A 19,760-nucleotide genomic window follows, 5' to 3' on the forward strand; every position below is an offset into this window, starting at 1 on the left:
CCAGAGTAAACAAACCACATTTTTTTCAATCTTCCCTCATAGGTCATGTTCTCTAACCTTTAATAATTTTTGTTGCTCTTCTTTGGACTTTCTCCAATTTGCCCACATCTTTCCTGAAATTTGGCGCCCAGAACTGGACACAATACTCCAGTTGAGGCCTAATCAGCGCGGAGTAGAGCAAAAGAATTACATCTCATGTCTTGCTTACAACAGTCCTGCTAATACATCCCAGAATGATGTTTTCTTTTTTTGCAACAGCGTTACAACTGTTGACTCCTATTTAGCTGGTGATCCACTATGACCCCCAGATCCCTTTCCGCTGTGCTCCTTTCTAGGCAGTCATCTTCCATTTTGTGTGTGTGCAACTGATTGTTCCTTCTTAAGTGGAGTACTCTGCATTGGTCCCCATTGAATTTCATCCTATTTAATTCAGACCATTTCTCCAGTTTTTCCAGATCATTTTGAATTTTAATCCTATCCTCCAAAGGATGTGCAACCCCTCCCAGCTTGATATCGTCCGCAAACATTATAAGTGTACTCTCTATGCCATTATCTAAATAACTGATGAAGATATTGAACAGAACCGGACCCAGAACCAATCCCGTGGGGCCCCATTCATTATGCCCTTCCAACATGACTGTGAACCACTGATAACTAGTCTCTGGGAATGATTTTCCAACCAGTTATGCACCCACCTTACAGTAGCCCCATCTAGGTTGCATTTCCCTAGTTTGTTTATGAGAATGTCATGCGAGACAGTATCAAAAGCTTTACTAAAGTCAAGATATACCACATCTACTGCTTTCCCCCATCCACATGGCTTGTTACCCCATCAAAGAAAGATGTCAGGTTGGTTTGACGTGATTTGTTCTTGAAAAATCCATGCTGGCTGTTACTTTTCACCTTATCTTAGAGATGTTTGAAAATTGATTGCTTAATTATTTGCTTCATTATCTTTCCGGGTACAGAAGTTAAGCTGACTGGGATGTAATTCCCCGGGTTGTCCTTATTTCCCTTTGCATAGATTGGCACTATATTTGCCCTTTTCCAGTCTTCTGGAATCTGTCTTCCATGACTTTTCAAATATAATTGCTAATAGCTCAGATACCTCCTCAGTCAGTTCCTTGAATATTCTAGGATGCATTTCATCAGGCCCTGGTGACTTGAAGACATCTAACTTGTCTAAGTAAATTGTTCTTCCCCTATTTTTGCCTCTGATCCTACCTCATTTTCACTGGCATTCACTATGTTAGATGTCCAATCACCACCAACCTTCTTGGTCAAAAACGAAACACAGAAGTCATTAAGCACCTCTACCATTTCCATATTTTCTGTTAGTTCCCCCTCCCCCCCATTGAGTAATGGCCCTAACCTGTCCTTCGTCTTCCTCTTGTTTCTAACGTATTTGTAGAATGTTTTCTTGTTATCCTTTATGTCTCTAGCTACTTTGATTTCGTTTTGTGCCTTGGCCTTTCTAATTTTGTCCCTACATACTTGTGTTATTTGTTTATATTCATCCTTTGTCATTTGACCTAGTTTCCACTTTTTGTAAAAGGACTCTTTTTTGATTTTTTAGATCATTGACAATCTCCTGGTTAAGCCAGGGTGGTCTCTTACCATACTTCCTATCTTTCCTATGCAGTGGGATAGTTTGGTCTTGTGCCCTTAATAATGTCTCCTTGAAAAACTGTCAACTGTCTTCAATTGTTCCCCTTAGACTTGCTTTCCATGGAATCTTACCTACCAACTCCCTGTGTTTGCTAAAGTCTGACTTCTGGAAATCCATTGTCTTTCTTTTGCTGTTCTTCCTTCTACCATTCCTTAGAATCATGAACTCTATCATTTCATGATCACTTTCACTCAAGCTGCCTTCCACTTTCAAATTCTCAACCAGCTCCTTGCTATTTGTCAAATTCAAATCTAGAACAGTCTCTCTGCTAGTAGCTTTCTCCACCTTCTGAAATAAAAAATGGTCTTCAATACATTCCAAGAAGTTGTTAGATAATCTGTGCTCTGCTGTGTTATTTTCCCAACAGATGTCTGAGTAGTTGAAGTCCCCTACACCACCAAGTCCTGTGCTTTGGATGATTTTGTTAGTGGTTTAAAAAAAAACCTCCTCCACCTCTTTGTTCTGGTTAGGTAGCCTCTAGTAGACTCCTACCATGACATCACCCTTGTTTTTTACCCCTTTTATCTTTACCCAGAAACTTTCAACAAGTCTATCTCCTATTTCCATCTCAATCTCAGTCCACGTGTATATATTTTTAATACATAAGGCAATAAATCCACCCTTTTTCCCCTGCCTGTCCTTCCTGAGCAAGCTGTATTTCTTAAATACTGGGGTGTGTGAGTGTGTGTGAGAGAGAGAGAATTAGAAACTCAAACACAAACATTTTAATGAAAACCTGGTTTCTGATTCATCACTGAAATTCAAGCTTCTAATGGCCAGATCCTGCTCCAACTGAAATCAATGAAAGCTTTCATGTTCACTTCAGTGGAAGTAGAATCAGGCCATTAAGCCAACCAATTCATTTTTTAAATAGGGATACAGTAATCAACAGTTTGCCACAAGCCTATGGTTGTCTACAGTTATGGTAACTGTGCCACACTGCACACTTAAGACACAATTTAACATCAAAATGCAGTAATTTGTTAAAAACCAACCACCACCATCACCACCACAGTACTACCTACGTGCAAGGAGGTCAAGATCCTCTGGGATCTCTTTTACATTTAATAGATGAAAGCTGCAGACTAAGGATGGCAAATTTAGTTTTGGATGGGAGAGTCTTCTTTCCCTGGCTGCATCTCAGTGGTGGCCACCAGGCTCTATACTCACTCTCTGGCCCAATCAATATTTAATCATTTATACAAAGTGGAAAAGCTTCAACGGGACGGGAGGAGGGGAGAGAGAAAGAACATGCACAACCCACCCCAGACTTGCCATAGGCTGGTGCTTAGGTCACTCACCTCAGAGGAGGGAGGGCTGGGTTCCAGAAATGAACCGTTCTGACATTTGCCAATTTTTTCCCAACCAAAACAATTAGCTAAAACTAACTCACACAATATTTTGATTGACCTGAATCTGCATTTTTCAGGGAGAAAAGAAAAGGGTTGGATGAAAAATTTTGCCCAGCTCTACTTGGCAGAACACACTGTGTACCATGTCTTGCTAAATGCTGCATTAACTGATAGCCTGGCATCTATCAGTAATAACCACATAAAGTGTTTGGGAGATGCAAGCCCTGATTTCTGATTCCTCCACACAGAGAGCTCCACAATGGTACATCAGACCTGCACCCACATTTCTAATTAATGTGGTTATGGTATTTTACTTGAACATATCCATCAAACTCCCAAGTATTTTTCTCTAAACCACACTCACTGTTCCTTTTATTCTGACTGATGCTAAAAGTGACGCATCAGAAATGACCACTTGAATGAAAGGGAAGCTGTATCCCCTACCCAGAAGCATTCTACATGCAGCTATGGAACCAGCAAACTGATCTTCAACTTCTCTGAACTTCCTACCTCACAAATTCCTATTACTCCCGCTGTTTCTCCTCCCTATCCTTGCCTGCCTCCCACACAACTCCTGCTACTTCTCCAACCCTGACTTCCAATCTCATTCTTTAGTTTAAAACAAAATAATGAAGGGGTTGAAGGGCTCACCTAGAAGCATGATCACTGAGCTGTTGGAGGGGATTGTTTAAATTACACCATCATGTACAACATAATTTTAACCTTTTACATCTTAATGCTACTCCTTCGGTGATGCGAAGTGCTACTGCCTCACTCAAGGCATTAAGCATACATAGCACTCTTCAAGCTAAGAGCTAGTGGACAATAATGTTACTGTTTGTGCAACATTCAAAGAGGTTATTCCTTTCTGCACAAGTTGTGTTTATACATTTTTACTAATGGAGACATTATCTTCACAGTAAACCACCTCAGCATCACAAATTTTTTTATTGTTTATGTATATTCTATATACTGCACCAGAGGGACACATTCAAGAATCTGCAAATTCATATTTCTTACATTATACCTCATTATTTGTAACATATTTGGGATCTGAAAAACGTATTTCTTCCCTTACCAATTGTTGAATGTTGAGACTTTTCCCTCTGTTTTGAATAGAGCTGACTCTTGGCCAAATGCAGGCTCATTGTAAGCAGGAGAAACTTCCAACAATTTCAATAGGCACCTGCTTACTCAAGGAATTCAGTCCCTTGTGAATATCAACAGCCTTAAAATGACAATGCCACTTGAGCTACTGTACTGCTTGAGTAGTGGAGAGAGTGAAAAGGTGTTCTATTAACAGAATTAACACATTCAAAAGGGAAACTAGACAATTTGGGGGGGATACCCAGTTTTTTTAAATTTATATTTTTACTATTAGACAAAAATATCAAGAAGGATAAAGAACAGGTGAATAGAGGTATAGAAGGAAGATAACTAGAAGCTGAAGAAATGAAAAGGCACAGTGCAAAACAGAATGAACAAGTGTGGTGTATGTATAGCCATAGCTTATGATTTTGCTTTTTGGTGTACTACATCTTTACATTTCTCAGAACCTGCAGCAGCAGCTTTCAATTTTGTGTTCAGCTCAGACGGAACCTGGTACAGAAGAGACGACACTCCATTCTTTCATTAGGACTTTGTTTTTTTCTTCTTTGTACATGGAAAGCAGTATAGGAACTATAGAACGTGATTTTCTGCTTTATCAAGTGATGGCATAAATCCACTGAGTTTATATTGTGAGCTATATTACAGGCCTGTACATTCATTTTGTTTTAGACTCTCCTGACGTGGACAGCAACTGATCTAAAGTACATTCACACGTACTAGCAGATCTGTGCTGTAAAGCTCACTCATTCCCATAATTCTGATAAATGTAAAAAAAGCAGGAGAAAGGGGATTCTGGGTTATTAGAGTATTGGGACTATTAATCTATTAATAAGAGATTCGAGTATATGAAAATTTTTTTTACTTGTGTAATTTAAAAATAAAATCAAGAGCACATAACAGAAGGAAGGAGTTAAAACATGCCTTAGGGGTGAGGAAAGCAGACCCCCCCGGCCCTGCAAATCCTAGCTTTCAGAGCCTGAGCTCCAACCTGATCCCAAACATGGACACAGCTATTTTTAGCGCGAGCCACTAGATCCCAAGTCTGGGGAGCTGGGCTCAGACTTGCTGCCACAGGTTTCTGCTGGCCATGTAGACATCCCCTGTGACATTCCATACTTTGGGGGAGCATCCTGTAACTCCTGTATTCCTCATTTATATATAATTGTGATATTGCATATAAAGCAGGCTGTGCGAGGTATTGGGGAAAGGTTATGATCTGCTGAAAGTCATTGTTCTATCGAAATATGTATATCATTAATGCATATAAAGTTATGAGAATTGTGTTGTATGACTATCACTAAAACATGCTGTGGGTTTGGGAAGCACCCAGATACTAGTTCTCCAGAGACAATGCCAAGGAAAGTAATCAACACCCAGGCAGGTGTCAAACAACCCACCAACAGCTATTGTCCAGCAAGGGAGCTACAATTCAATGATTCACCTGCAAAAGGCCACATCAGGGAAATTGCTCAACCTTGCCTGGGGACTCAGCAATGCCCACCAGACATGCCTGGATTTAATGTTCTCCAAGCACATGGACTGAGGGTATAGAACAGAACATAGGGGCCCCATGCTTGGCCTTTCGTCTGCCCCCACCTGTGCTGCAAGAAACAAAGACACTCAGAAGAAGACTGAAGACTCCACCAGAGGAGTCTGGCCCAGGTTTAAGGGACAAACCTGTATATTAAGGACTGCAATATCCAGTGGGGTGAGAAAAACTGTTTAATCTAGATGTCGCCCAGTCTAATAGGTTGAGAGTTTAGACTGCGTGCTTATATTTTATTTTGGTAACTAACTCTGACTTTTTGCCTATCACTTAAAATCCATCTTTTGTAGTTAATAAATTTAACTGTTTATCTTTACCAGTGAGTTTGCCTGAAGGGTTTGGTAAGGGTTCTTGCTGTGGTTTACAAAGGCAGGTGTTTATCCACTTTTGATTGATGAAGTGGTGAATCAATTAATAAATGTGTACTGCTGAAGCAGTGCAGGACAGTATATTCCTGAGGTACAAGGCTGTGAGCTGAGGGGATCTGGCTGGTGCCTTTCTCTGTGAGACTCAGGAGTGGCTCTGGAAGCATTCATGCAAAATAGTTGGGTGTGGGGCTCCACATGCTGTTGAGCTGAGTGATGACAGCGCCTGGAAGGGTTTGCTGCTTGTCACTAGCAAAGCACTGAGAGAGTGCAAACCCAGACTGGGGAGTTAAGGGGGCACAGCAGTCCCACAGTCCCAGACTGCACTCCGGGGATCCCATCACACCCCTTAAGCGTCTTGGTAGGGACAGGAAACAGGTATCCCTTAGGGAAAGGAGGGCAAGTTGGATTCCTGATGAGGAAAGTGGGGGTTATTCATGTTGCGGGACACTGAAGCCTGGCAAATAGTTATAGCTGAATTACAGAGAAAGAGGCAGGTATTGAAGGGTAGTGTTAGATAGCATATTAGGAGCTCAATACAAATACCGAGATAGATTTAATGGATGGCAGCACAGGTGTCACCATGATTGTCAGGACTCCATTGCGATATGGATTAGTGTTAACTTCAGTACTTGTAGGGGCCTGGGAAGAAATTGTGGTGCCTTTTTATCATCTTAGGTAACCTTGAGACATCTGTTCTGGGGTGAGATGTTGGCCTCTGTCCTATTTTTAGCCACATCTGCTTCATATTTTGCTCAGATGGTGGTTACTTTGACCTAAGCAGTTTGGTTTCTGGCCTCACTTGTTTCTGCCTAGGAGGCATCTGAAAAAAAGCAAGAAAACAGTTCAGTTTCCAGGATGGGGACACTGGCATTTCTCTGACTTTGCTTAGCTTGGTTTGGTTAGTGTATTTCACCTCTTATCTCAGTTAGATTCCCAGTGCCCTGCATTTTTAGTCAGGAAAAGGAGATGGGGATTAGAGAGAGAACACAAGTTAAATCCTCTTTCTTAACACACCTTGGATACTAATATCTCACAGCTATGTGGGTATCTGCTCATGTAATCTTCCACCTTCCCACTTTTTCCTCAATTTCCACAGGCAAGTCAGTTAGCCTCTCTTTGTCTTTCCCCATCTGCAAAATGGGGATAATACAGATTTCTCTCTCATGTAGGTATCCACCTTGCAGCCTTCTGTTAATATAAAAGGTGGCACTCAATCCCATCTCCACTTGGTTGAAGTTTGATGCTACTCCTTGCTCCTACCGCCATTCATCTCTGTAGATTACCCTACTCTCAACTCAAATTTCCAGTATCTTCAAAGTGTTTCCTTCCTCCAACAACCATTCTCCCTCCCAGCCACACACCCCACTCCACGCACCAGTGTTTAGAGTTCATCAAAATCATTTCAAAGGGAAACTCTAAGAAGTAGAAGCATGACAAGATTCTCTCCTACCTCCAATGCTCAGTTCTTTTCAACCATTACACAGAGGGTCAGCTGCTGCTTTAGGAAAAAGTGGAGCAGTATCCGGCCTAGTAGGCAGAAGGCCAAAGGCTACCCCATAGAGAAATGCAGGTATCTCAGTATACTTAATCCCAGAAGGTATGTTATAGCACCTATAAAATTGCTTTAAAAAGAAGAAACTAATTTATTTAGAATTAGCATGTTATGGTTTTATTAAATATAGACTTAAAAACATTTCTGTTCTTTCAAATAGTTTTAGTTTACATTTCTTTTATTTTTTCTGAATACAAATATGTTATAGGGACTATAGAGACATGGAAACTTAAAATATAAGTTCTTTAAGGCAGAGACCTATCTTATTCTATGTCTGTAGCACACTGTCGGACACTTGATAAATACTAATAGAAATAGCTGCTAATCTAGAAACTTCCTTTTATATTAGATTCCCACACGCTTTGTAGTAATGAGAATAGGATTGGACTAAGTTAAACAAAGTGTACTTCTACTACTATACACACTGGATAAAGTGAGGGGGAATACTAACATATTCTCTTTATAGTACCCAGCATTTTATGTTCTGCAGTTTTGCGCAGAACCAAAGACACTAGCTTATGAAATGCAGAACAAATTAAAAAACATTTTCTGCAGTGACAATGAGTATGAATAAGCAGGGAAACACAAGAAATGCATTCAATAACACTGCTTAGGTTTTCAAAATACGGTTCTTCAAGTGTCTACCTACATTTAAAGTTTAATACAAAATATCAGAAAATAAAAGTAACCCAATAAAATACCTGTGAGATACTGTACTTTATGCATGTTAAAATCAATTCCAAAGTTGTACTGCATGATTTCTGAAATGTCAGAGTATGGATTTGTGAAAAATCTATTTTTATTTCAGAAAAAATCTAAAGCATATGGAAACAAAGGATAATATATAGCAGCTGCCAAAGAATATACATGCTAATTATTTAAACGAATGTGTATTAAAAACAAGACTGAATACTTGTAGTGAGGCATTGATTTACAATGCAACATCAGATGCTTTGTTTTAGTTGCTACTTATATGGGATATTTAATATATAATAACTAATGCACATTTATTTATCCTCTGCTGCTCACAAATTTGTTAATGGCACTAAGTGAACTAATTAGACGGAAGTCAGAACTTTTAGATGGAAGGATTTGAATCAAAGTTTAAGAATAAATTGTTTGGGTTCTACTGTTTTTGTTATGCTTGCACCTACAATTGTTAACATTCAGATTTGCATTCTTCACTGGTCATAAGAATGGATGCTCTACTGTAGATAAAAGAGCATTTGTTTTAACAGCATGTTGTGTAATCCTTTGGAGACAGCAGTATAAACACATGCTCTGCTTATATTATAGCATCCACCTTTGCTACCGAGAGGGGAGTTGCATCTAAATTAAAGGTAAAATTTTCCTAGTGTAGACAGGGTCTTTGTGCATGTGATGTCCATTAAGAGTAATGAGACAAGAGAGTGCCAGCCTGCCTACTACAAGGGTGAAGAGTTGAGTTCTATTCTTCATTCTGCAGCTGACTCAATGTGTGGCCGTGTAAGTTATTTGAACCTCTCTATGCTTCATATCTATAAAACAGGGATATTGAGAGAGAGATCTACAGGATAGTAGTCAGGTGCTCATTCTACTCATGACTCACAGTGTTGCCTCGAACAAGTGTCTCAACATCTACCTCAGTTTCCCTAGTTGAAAAATGGATAAAATACTTACAATACCTACCAGCTCACTGATGTGAAGTTGAATTAATCTGCCTAAAGCTTTGAAAACAAATGGCCAGATTTTCAAAGGCTGGATGCACGCACATGCTCGCAATTGTGCACAATTAGGTATACACACTTCTTAAAGACAGTCTTGTGTGCAAGTGTTATAATAGTCAAAGTATTTTAATGGAGTTGGTTGCTGAAAAGAGCAAGTACATATGTTAAATCCCAATCGTGCAAAAATTTATGCATATGAGTTTGCAGTATCAGACCCCTAAAATTTACAGTGTGCATTCATGGAGACAGATTGTGATAGACTATCCCATAAAGCAATTAAAATCCTAAGTCTTAATAGCAATAATAATTCAACCCCTTTGTGAATGGTTTTGAGATCCTCACAAGATCCCCACAATGAAAGATATTACACAAGTGTTAATACTTCACCTCTAAGTTTGTTGCATTTTAGTCACAAACAGGACATATTAGTATTTAATGGAAATTTCTTCAGCATTGGTGATTCCTCCTTTTGTAAATTATTATTTAAATGTTTGTACTAATAGAAAAACTTCAAAACAGTAGGAGTCATATGCTTGAAAAATGGTTCAATATTTTGTTATGAAAGGTAAAATGTGAGATTCAAATATGAATTAGTATGTAGAGAGCTTAGAAAAAAGCGGGCCAGATTTTCAAAGGCCATCTTTATGCAGAGGCTCACAATTACGTGTGTCAGGGTACTTAAGGAACTTGCTGAAGCAATTTTGGAACCACTAATTGGTGGAGAACGTCAATATCTGGGAAAATACTGGAACAATTTAACACCTAGAGCAGGGACGGGCAAACTTTTTGGCCTGAGGACCACATCGGGTTTTGGAAATTGTATAGAGGACTGTTTGGGGGTGTGTGTCGTGGCCCGGCCCCCACCCCCTATCGCGCCCTCCCCGCCGGGACTCCTGCCCCATCCAACCCCCTGTTCCCTGACGGCCCTCCCCAGGACCCCTGCCCCATCCACCCCCGCTCCCTGTCCCCTGACTGCCCCCCACCACCTCATCCAACCCCTCCTCTCATTCCTGATGGCCCCACCCAGGACTCCTGCCCCATCCAACCACCCCTTCTCCCTGTCCCCTAACTGCTCCCCGCCATCCCATCCAACCCCCCCATCCTTCCTGACTGCCCCCAGGGGACCCCTGCCCCATCCAACCACCCCTTCTCCCTGTCTCCTGACTGCCTCCGGAACCCCTGCCCCTGACTGCCCCCCACCGCCCCGTCCAACCCCTCCTCTCATTCTTGACTGCCCCCCCCCCGGGACCCCTACCCCTAATTCAATCCCCCCGTTCCCCGCCCTCTGACCACCCTGACCCCATCCACACTCCTGCCCACCTCCCCAAACTTCCCTGCCCTCTATCCAAATCCCCCCGCTCCCTGCCCCCTTACCGCGCCGCCTGGCTGGAGCCAGCCACGCCACAGCGCAGCACAGCGCACCGGGTCAGGGTGATAAGTAATAGCCAACATGGAATTTTCAAGAACAGATCATGTCAAACCAAGTTAAGTTCCTTCTTTGGTAGGGTTACTGGCCTCGTGGATTGGGGGGAAGCTGTAGACATGAAATATCTTGCTATTCTTCAAAAAAGAACTACATAAATTCATGCAGAATAGGTCCATCAATGGCTATTAGCCAGGAGGATGTCCCTAGCTTCTGTTTGCCAGAAGCTGGGAATGGGCAACAAGGAATGGATCACTTGATGACCACCTGTTCTGTTCATTTCCTCTGGGGCACCTGGCAGTGGCCACTGTCAGAAGACATGGTACTGGGGTAGATGGACCTCTGGTCTGACCCAGTATGGCCGTTCTTATGATTTTAGTAAGGTTTTTGACACAGACCCACATGACATTCTCATAAGCAAACTAGGGAAATGTGATCTAGATGAAATTACTCTAAAGGGCCACAAAACTGGTCGAATGACTGTACTCAACAAGTAGTTAAAATGGTTTGCTGTCAGACAGGGAGGCTATATCTAGTGGGGTCCTGCAAGGTTCTAATCTGGGTCTGGTACTATCCAGTATTTTCTTTAATGATTTGTATAATGGAGTGAAGAGTATGCTTATAAAATGCAAGTATAACCCTAAACTGGGAAGGGTTGCAAGCACTTTGGAGGACAGGATTCAGACCTTGATAAATTGGAGAACTGGTCTGAAATCAACAGAATGAAATTCAGTAAAAATGAGTTCAAAGTCCTACATTTAGGAAGGAAAAATCAAATGCACAACTACAAAATGGGGAATAACTGACTAGGCTGAAGTACTGCAGAAAAGGATCTCAGGATTATAGTGGATCACAAATTGAATATGAGCCAACAATATGATAGAACTATGAAAAAGGCTAATATTATTCTGGAGCATATTAAAAGGAGTGTCATATGACAGGCCTGGTCTACAACTAAAAATTACAGCAAGCTAGCAATATCGCTCAAGGAAGTAAAAATGTCATGCCTTATGTGACATAGTCAGTTAGATTGACCATACCACCACTGTAGAGACTGCCAGATTGACAGAAGAATTCTTCCGTCAACCTGGCTACAACCTCTTGGAGAGGATGATTACCGACACAGAAAGAATAAAATCCTTCCATGATGTAGGAATCATCTACGGTGCAGCCTCGGAGGCGTGTTGCTGTGGTGTAGACATGACCTAAGACATGGGAGGTAATTGTTCCATTCTACTTGGGCCTAGTGATGCCTCAGTTGGAGTAGTGTGTCCAGTTTTGGGCGCCACACTAAGGATGTGGATAAATTGGAGAGAGTTCAGAGGTGAACAACAAATATGAAAACCTAACCTATGAGGAAAGGTTAAATTGGGTATGTGTAGTCTTGAGAATAAAAGATTGAGGGGACACCTGATACCAATGTTCAAATATGTTAACGGCTGCTATAAAGAGGATGTGAACTCCATTCCAGTGAAGGTAGGACAAGAAGTAATGGGCTTAATCTGCTGCAAGAGAGATTTAGGTTAGATATTATGAAACACTTTCTAACGATAAGGATAGTTAAGTAATGGAATAAGTGACCAATGAGGTTGTGGAATACCCATTACTGGAAATGTTTAAGATCAGGCTAGACAAGAACCAGTCAGGTATGGTCTAGGCATACTTGGTCCTACCTCAGTCCAGAGGGATAGACTAGATGACCTCTGAAGGTCCCTCCCCCAGCCTTCTATGATTTTATGATTAATGTATAGGTAAAGATTATCTAATTTTGTGGGTAGATTATTCAGATACAACTCTCAAGCAAGCAGTTGCATATATTTCCCTATTTATGAGTAGCATTAAAAAGAGCCCTTAATATTCACATTCTCAGAGGTGGTGGTGGAAACAAGGAAGAAGTGTCAAAAACCAAGGTCATGGAATCAGAAGTAAATTAACCTTTAACAGCTAGAGAGGAGTTACAGTCACTGCATGTATTTTACATATAAAGTGAAGAGCATGGAAAGTTTCCTGTTGCACTGCAGCAGGAATATGAAATATAATGAAGATTAGCTTAATTTGCTGCAAGATACAGCAAGATACTCACTGTAATTTTGTAAGAACTTCATACTGGAACTTGTTACAGTGAGTTCAATTTGATTTTTTAATGTAATACAGTACATTTTTATAAACTGAACATTATCATTGCAGAAGAACATGCTAACTAAATGTTAGCAATTTATATTTTTATACATAATTATTTTACTCTACTGTAGCTACTGTATGCAGATCTCAATATTAGTACATAAAATATTCATTTTACTTATATGTGGAGATGAGGATGAACCTAGAAGAGGTTTGAATATCAGAATGTCATATCTGCTGCACCTGTTTTCCATTGTAATAATGAATTACACACCATAACCCAAAAAATAAACATTTAAATTGCAAAACTATAGTTTAAATTTACATTAATCATATTTTATGATCAGTTGTTGTACATCTATATTCTATGAAATTTGATCTAATCATGCTTATGGACATATAAACAACAGCCCGCAGCAGGTTCAACACCAATTTTTCATATTTTGTATAAAATGGACTTAAAGACATATCTTCCATAAATGTTTTCAGTGCAATTCTGTCAATGAAGAAAATATAAAGTTAACTTTCAAATTTTATTTTATAGGATAAAAAAATTGCATTTGCACTGCTGAAGTGTAAATAAGCTATTCAGGTTAGTTGTGCTAATGAAAATTTCAAAGCCAGTCACTTAAACCAACTTTAACTGCCCTTACGGGCAGCAGTTCCCCCATATTCATGGGTATAACTGTAGAATAGCTGAATACTGGGAAAAACTTAAGTAGAGGCAGAATAATCTACTTTTTGAAAATAAAGATTTCAATGAACAGAAATTTTAAATTGAAAAAGTCAAAAGAAAACAGTTAAATTTCTTATGATGTAGTGGTAAAACCATGTTTCAACACTATCATCCTCTCTCACATCCCTATGCTCTATGTGCTATCTTGCAAATATAACTTAAGAACATATGCTTTGATGGGTTATATGAAAATGCTCCATTATTCAATGAGATAAAGATTTAATAAGTTAGAAACTGATCTTTTTCACGTCAACTGCAAGGAACCAGAGGGAGAAGTGCACCTGAAATTATAAAAACGTGCTTGGCTAAGCATAAAATAATAACCTATACATTTTGGTTCAAAGACAGTTTGTAAAACTGCACACAGGATACTGCCTTACATATTTCATCTCTGTTCTTTGTAGATTACACCCAACAAACAAAAATTCAACAACCCTAAAGTAGCACTAAATAAAAGCGAGCTTCATTCAAATCTTGAATACCTGACTGCAAAGACCTACAGCTGGTCATTCAATGACAATTTAGCTCTTCATACCAAAAAAAATTTGGCTCACAAAAAATAAGTACAATAAACTCTTGGTAGAAGGTGCTCTCATGAAGCAACCTACCATATACTACTGCTAGATACGAGTTTCCGAAAAAAATTACATCCCATTTTCAGCACATTTTTCATAAACATGCAACTCACTATAAAATACAAAACACTTGGCTCTCAAGAACAGCTTTATAAAGACACACTGCATCAATAAAATTTTTTTCTTTGTGATTAACTTTACATTGTAATAAGAGAACTGTATTTTCACTAATGTTTATATATCAGATTTCATATTATAATGTAGTAATAATTTGCTCTGTGTGAACATAATGTTCAGGAGGAAATATCTATACACATTAACATACTAGACTATTAAAAACTCATTCAGTTACAGAATTTTATTGATACAGTAGATTAATAAAAACTGATAGGGGAAGATAAAATGGATAGGGTATTCAGTACATTATTTAATAACACATTTTTAAAATTAAAATATTTTAAATCCTTTCTGAATTTTCAATGCCACTAGAAGTCCAGAAAAGCCTGGCATCAATACTGAGGTGTAAAGTGAATCAGACAACTTATTTCACAATTTGAATATGTTGTAGTATTCTATCGGACATCGTTCACTGGTAAAAGGAAGTAATTTAGCACTTTGATGACAAGTGGGTGCTTAGAAGTAAACTCTAGATTAGATATACAAAGGAAACAAAGATCATTCCTTTTCTCCCCCCCCACCCCCAAACAAATAGTGGCAAAAGAAAATGGCACTATTTATTCAACTGATTTTTTTTTCACAGTTAAATGTCAAGGAGAGTACAAATATGAACACTGACAGATATTGCTTGAGATCCATTCTAACAAAAACTTTTTTCTTTTTTAAATCAACAGATCTAATAAACAGTTGGGCACTGTCAGTTTAAAGCCACTGATAAAAGCTATACAAGCACTTCAGAAGTCAGAAACATTAAAAAAGGGCTATTTACACGTTTCTTCTTTAGTTCATATGTCTACAAAGGCAGCGCACATTACACTTCACAAAAATCCACAGTTAATGATATCAACGTGTGTGGCTAAAGCTTGTGACCTAGAGACTGCAAACGTAGGGGTAGTAAATGTAAAGTAAGTTTTTGTCTTCAGCAACCCCATTTTGTGCACTAAAAGCTTCATTCAGCCTCAAGCTTCAAATTATGAACATTCTTCAAAGCTTGGAACGTGGATAATTACATGCTTCCTCATCGCCTCTCTCTTTTGGAAGTTCTGCGACGTACCTGTTATTTGAAGAGAGAGTCAAGAGATTCATTTTATAAATTACAACAGTGTCCTGTGGCACCTTATAGACTAACAGACGTATTGGAGCATAAGTGGGTATTCACCCACGAAAGGTTATGCTCCAACAAGTCTGTTAGTCTATAAGGTGCCACAGGACTCTTTGTTGCTTTTTACAGATCCAGACTGGCTACCCCTCTGATATTTTATAAACTATTTTTTTTAATTTAATTAATTGATTTATTTTAAAGAAAAGCTGCACATACATTATTTTGAAAAAGTTCATGTGTAAATGTATTCCATTATGGGAAAAATGTTGAGACTGACAATGAATTTACATAGTTCTTCATAAGATATGAAATAATATATTTATAGGAGCTCCCTAGGCCTGTCTCCTTCTAGTATTACCAAAAAAAACAAACAAAACACAAGAAAACCCACCCCTTTTTGGGAGATACCAGTTACCAAAAACTGCAGATGGGCAGTTCTTGGAATTGGCCCAAATAGTAAACTACTAGTTAAATAGTTTTTGGGGCAAGACTTTGCATTTTGGGTTTTATTCTTATAAATTGTGCTTTTCTGCAATTTCATCTGGCCTATAGTATGGAGGCATTGTTTGCAGCTCCTCAATTTACACAGATTTGCAGTTACGTGAGGGATTAAATCCTGTGCTTAGATACAAAAATGCTAGTCTATCATTCCCGAATTTAAAACAAAAAACTCTTTCCTGCCTATCTTAAGAATTAGATAAAGACTGAATTTTCTGAAAATTAAAAGTAAATCTTCTAAAGTTTGAAGGAACTAAAAATACCTATTTAAAATTTAAACTTGGTATCACATATGTTCCTTGGATCTGCCAAACTTAAGATTCATAAAAGTAAGAAGCCTTAAACTCGGCACAATTACAGATACTGGTAATATCTCAGAACTAAAAAAAATTATTGGAATTATCTGTCCTAGCAGTTTCAATGTATGCTGTAGAAGCAAACTGAAAAAATATTACTAACCAGCAAGAAATACTATTTTCCACATCAACTTCTAAGGCCTGTAAGGACTCTTGCAGACTTTCTAAACTCAGCAGGCAGGTATTCAGGGATTGCTTAGCAGCTCTTTGACAAATGGGAACTAGAGGGGAAAAAACAGTTACCCATCTTTTCGTAACTGTTGTTCAAGATGTGTTGCTCATGTCCATTCCATTGTAGGTGCGCACGCACCCACATGCGCGGGCATCGAAGATTTTTGCCTTAGCGGTATCCATAGGGTCGGCTGTGTCACCCCCTTGAGTGCCATGCTCATGCGCTGGTATATCGGGCGCTGCTGGCCCTATGCCCTCTCAGTTCCTTCTTGCCAACAACTCCAGCAGAGAGGGACCGGAGGGCGGGTAATGGAATGGACATGAGCAACACCTCTCGAAGAACAACAGTTACGAAAAGGTGGGTAATCATTTTTTCTTCTTTGAGTGCTTGCTCATGCTGATTCCACTGTAGGTGAGTCACAAGCAGAATCTTTGGAGTGGGCTCGTTCACAGCTTCGCTGTTTATAGCACACCTCTGCTAAAGCCAGCGTCGTCACGAGCTTGCTGGGTCAGCGCATAATGCGACATGAACATGTGGACGGAACACCAGGTTGCGGCCTAACAGATTTCTTGCACCAGCACCCGTACAAGGAACGCTGCTGATGATGCCTCTGCCCTAGTCAAGTGAGCAATTATACCCCCGCCGGTAATTGTCTTAGCCAGCTCATAGCAGTAATTGGATGCAGGCTGTGATCCAGGACGAGATCCTCTGTATGGACATAGGGTGGTGGATAGGATGAAAGGTCATCCTATCCACCACCCTGACGAACAGCTGCCTTGACTTACGGAACAGTTTTGTTCTATGTAGAAAGCCAGTGCCCACCTGACGTCCAGGGTGTGAAGTCTTCGTTCCTCATCCGATGCCTGGGGCTTTGGGCAGAGGACAAGTAAAAATATATCCTGTCCAGTATGAAACTGGGACACAATCTTGGGCAGAAATGCCGGGTGAGGATGCAGCTTCACCTCGTCCTTTATTAAAAACACGTATAGGGTGGTTCCGAAGTGAGCACCCTGATCTCTGACACCCTATGGGCTGATGTTATAGCAACCAAAAAGGAGACCTTCCAGGACAGGAGGAGGAGGGATCAGGAAGCCAAGGGTTTGAAGGGAGGACCCGTGGGTCTCGAAAGCACAAGGTTCAGATCCCAGGAAACCAGCTCCTGGACATGTGAGTAGAGGCACTCCAGCCCTTTCAAGCAATGCACCATCATAGGATGGGCGAAGAGGGACCTGCCCTGGAGCAGGGGGTGCAGTGCTGAGATAGCCGCCAGGTCACCTTGACGGAGGAAAAGGACAACCCTTGGAGTTTCAAATGCAACAAGTAATCCAGGATATCCTACACTACAGCAAGGCTTGCTCGGCCCAGACACGCCTCTCCGAGGCCTAGCACTAGAACCTTTTTCACTTCGCCAGGTAGGTTGCCTAATCGAGGGGTTTCTGTTGCCGAGCAACACCTGCTGAACGTGGGCCGAACACGCTCTTTCCTCCGCATTCAGCCACCCAGTCAGGTACAGCACCACCAGGTTTGGATGCAGCAGGTTGCCATGGTTCTGCGACGGCAGGTCCGGTCGAAAGGGCAGCAGGAGAAAGGCTGCTGTCAATAGGTCCAACAGCATGCCAAACCAGTGCTGACGGGGCCCCAAGGATGACTCTCGCTCTCTCCTGTTCGATCTTCACCAGGACCCAATGGATCAATAGCATTGGTGGAAACTCATACATGAGCACCCCTATCCACGGAATGAGGAAGGCAACTGAGAGGGAGCCCTTGTCCAGATCTTGGAAGGAGCAGAACTAGTGGCACTTCCAGTTCTGCCTGGACAAGAACAAGTTCACCTGGGGAGTTCTCAACTGTTGGAAAAATCGACCTGACCATCTCCGGATGGAGAGACCACTCATGGTGAGATGAGAAGGTTGTGTTCAGACGATCTGGAAGGACGTTCCTGGAGCCAGGCAGATGGGCAGCATTCAGATGAATGGCATGGCGCACACAGAACCCCATAGGCTGAGCGCCTCCTGACAGAGGACTGAGGATCTGGCCCCTCCCTGCCTGTTGATGGAGGTACATCGTAGCGGTATTGTCAGTCAGGACCTTGCAATACCTTGCCTTTCAGGTGAGGCAAGAATGCCTGGCACGCCAGGCGAACTGCTCTGAGTTCCCTGACATTGACATGGAGGGCCAGATCGTCCCGCAGCCAGTGGCCCTGGGTGCTGAGTTCGCCCAGGTGGGCTCCCCAGCCCAGATCTGAAGCGTCTGGACCCCTGAAGCACCAACTTGGGGTCCAACTACCAACTCAGGGACGAAAGGATGTGGCTCGGTACTGTGACCACTCAGTCAAGGGATTGTTTGTTGGGGATACGGACCGAGGCCAGCCACACCTGCAGCGGCCGCAGATGAAGTCAAGCATTGCTGACCACGTATGTGCTCGCAGCCATGTGCCCCACCAGATGCAGACAGATGTGGGCTCTGGTGAGCGGGTGCCTTAATTGGCAAATCAAGTCCGCCATGGCCTGAAACCAAGTTTCTGCAAGGAAGGCTCTGGCCAGTGTGGGGTCGAGAACGGCCCCGATGAACTCTATGCATTGGACTGGGGTGAACATGGACTTTTCTGTGTTTATTAACAGATCCAGGTCGCAGGAGGTGGAGCTCACCAAGTGAAGACTTCTCTGTATCTGATCCGGAGAGCCAGCCCTTGATGAGCCAGTCGTTGAGATACGGAAACAGGTGGACCTTCCCCCCCCCACACCCCCGCCAACATCTGAGGTAAGTGGCCACCAGCACCATGCACTTTGTAAAAACCCTCGGGGCTGAAGAGAGGCCAAAGGGTAGTGCCGTGAACTGGAAATGGTGCCCTCCCACTACAAAACGGAGGAAGCGCCTGTGGCCCGGGAATATAGAAATGTGGAAGTAAGTGTCCTTCAAGTCGAGAGCAGCGTACCAGTCTCTCGGATCCAGGGAGGAAATAAGAGTCCAGGGAGACCATCCAAAACTTCAACTTCTTGAGAGACATGTGGAGGTAGCACAGGTCCAGGATGAGTCTGAATCCCCCTCTCGCTTTTGGGATTATGAAGTACCGGGAGTAGAATCCCTGTCCTTTCTTGTCCCTAGGAACCTCCTCCACAGCCCCCAGACACAGGAGGTTCTTGATCTCCTGAACGAGGAGTGGCTCATGAGAAGGGTCCCTTTAGAGGGATGGGGAAGTGGTGGGGGTGGGAGGGAGGGTCGGCCAAAAATTGCAGCCCTGCGATATTATGTCCAGGACCCAGAGGTCTGACATAACCCGCAACCGGGCCAAGCGTT

General features: G+C 41.5%; 1 protein-coding gene across 4 annotated transcripts in view; it reads right to left on the bottom strand.

The window, feature by feature from the left end:
* Positions 1-14,879: 14,879 nt before the first annotated feature.
* Positions 14,880-19,760, bottom strand: part of PDS5B (PDS5 cohesin associated factor B) — a 272,948-nt gene continuing 268,067 nt past the window's right edge. For all 4 annotated transcript variants that reach the window (XM_034758647.1, XM_034758648.1, XM_034758645.1 and 1 more), the window contains exon 35: positions 14,880-15,389. In XM_034758647.1, coding sequence (XP_034614538.1) covers positions 15,354-15,389 — 36 coding nt within the window. In that variant the 3' untranslated portion in view covers positions 14,880-15,353. The remainder of the gene's footprint in view (positions 15,390-19,760) is intronic.

The sequence above is a fragment of the Trachemys scripta genome, chromosome 1 (assembly GCF_013100865.1).
Source record: "Trachemys scripta elegans isolate TJP31775 chromosome 1, CAS_Tse_1.0, whole genome shotgun sequence".
In the NCBI taxonomy this organism is placed as follows: domain Eukaryota; kingdom Metazoa; phylum Chordata; order Testudines; family Emydidae; genus Trachemys; species Trachemys scripta.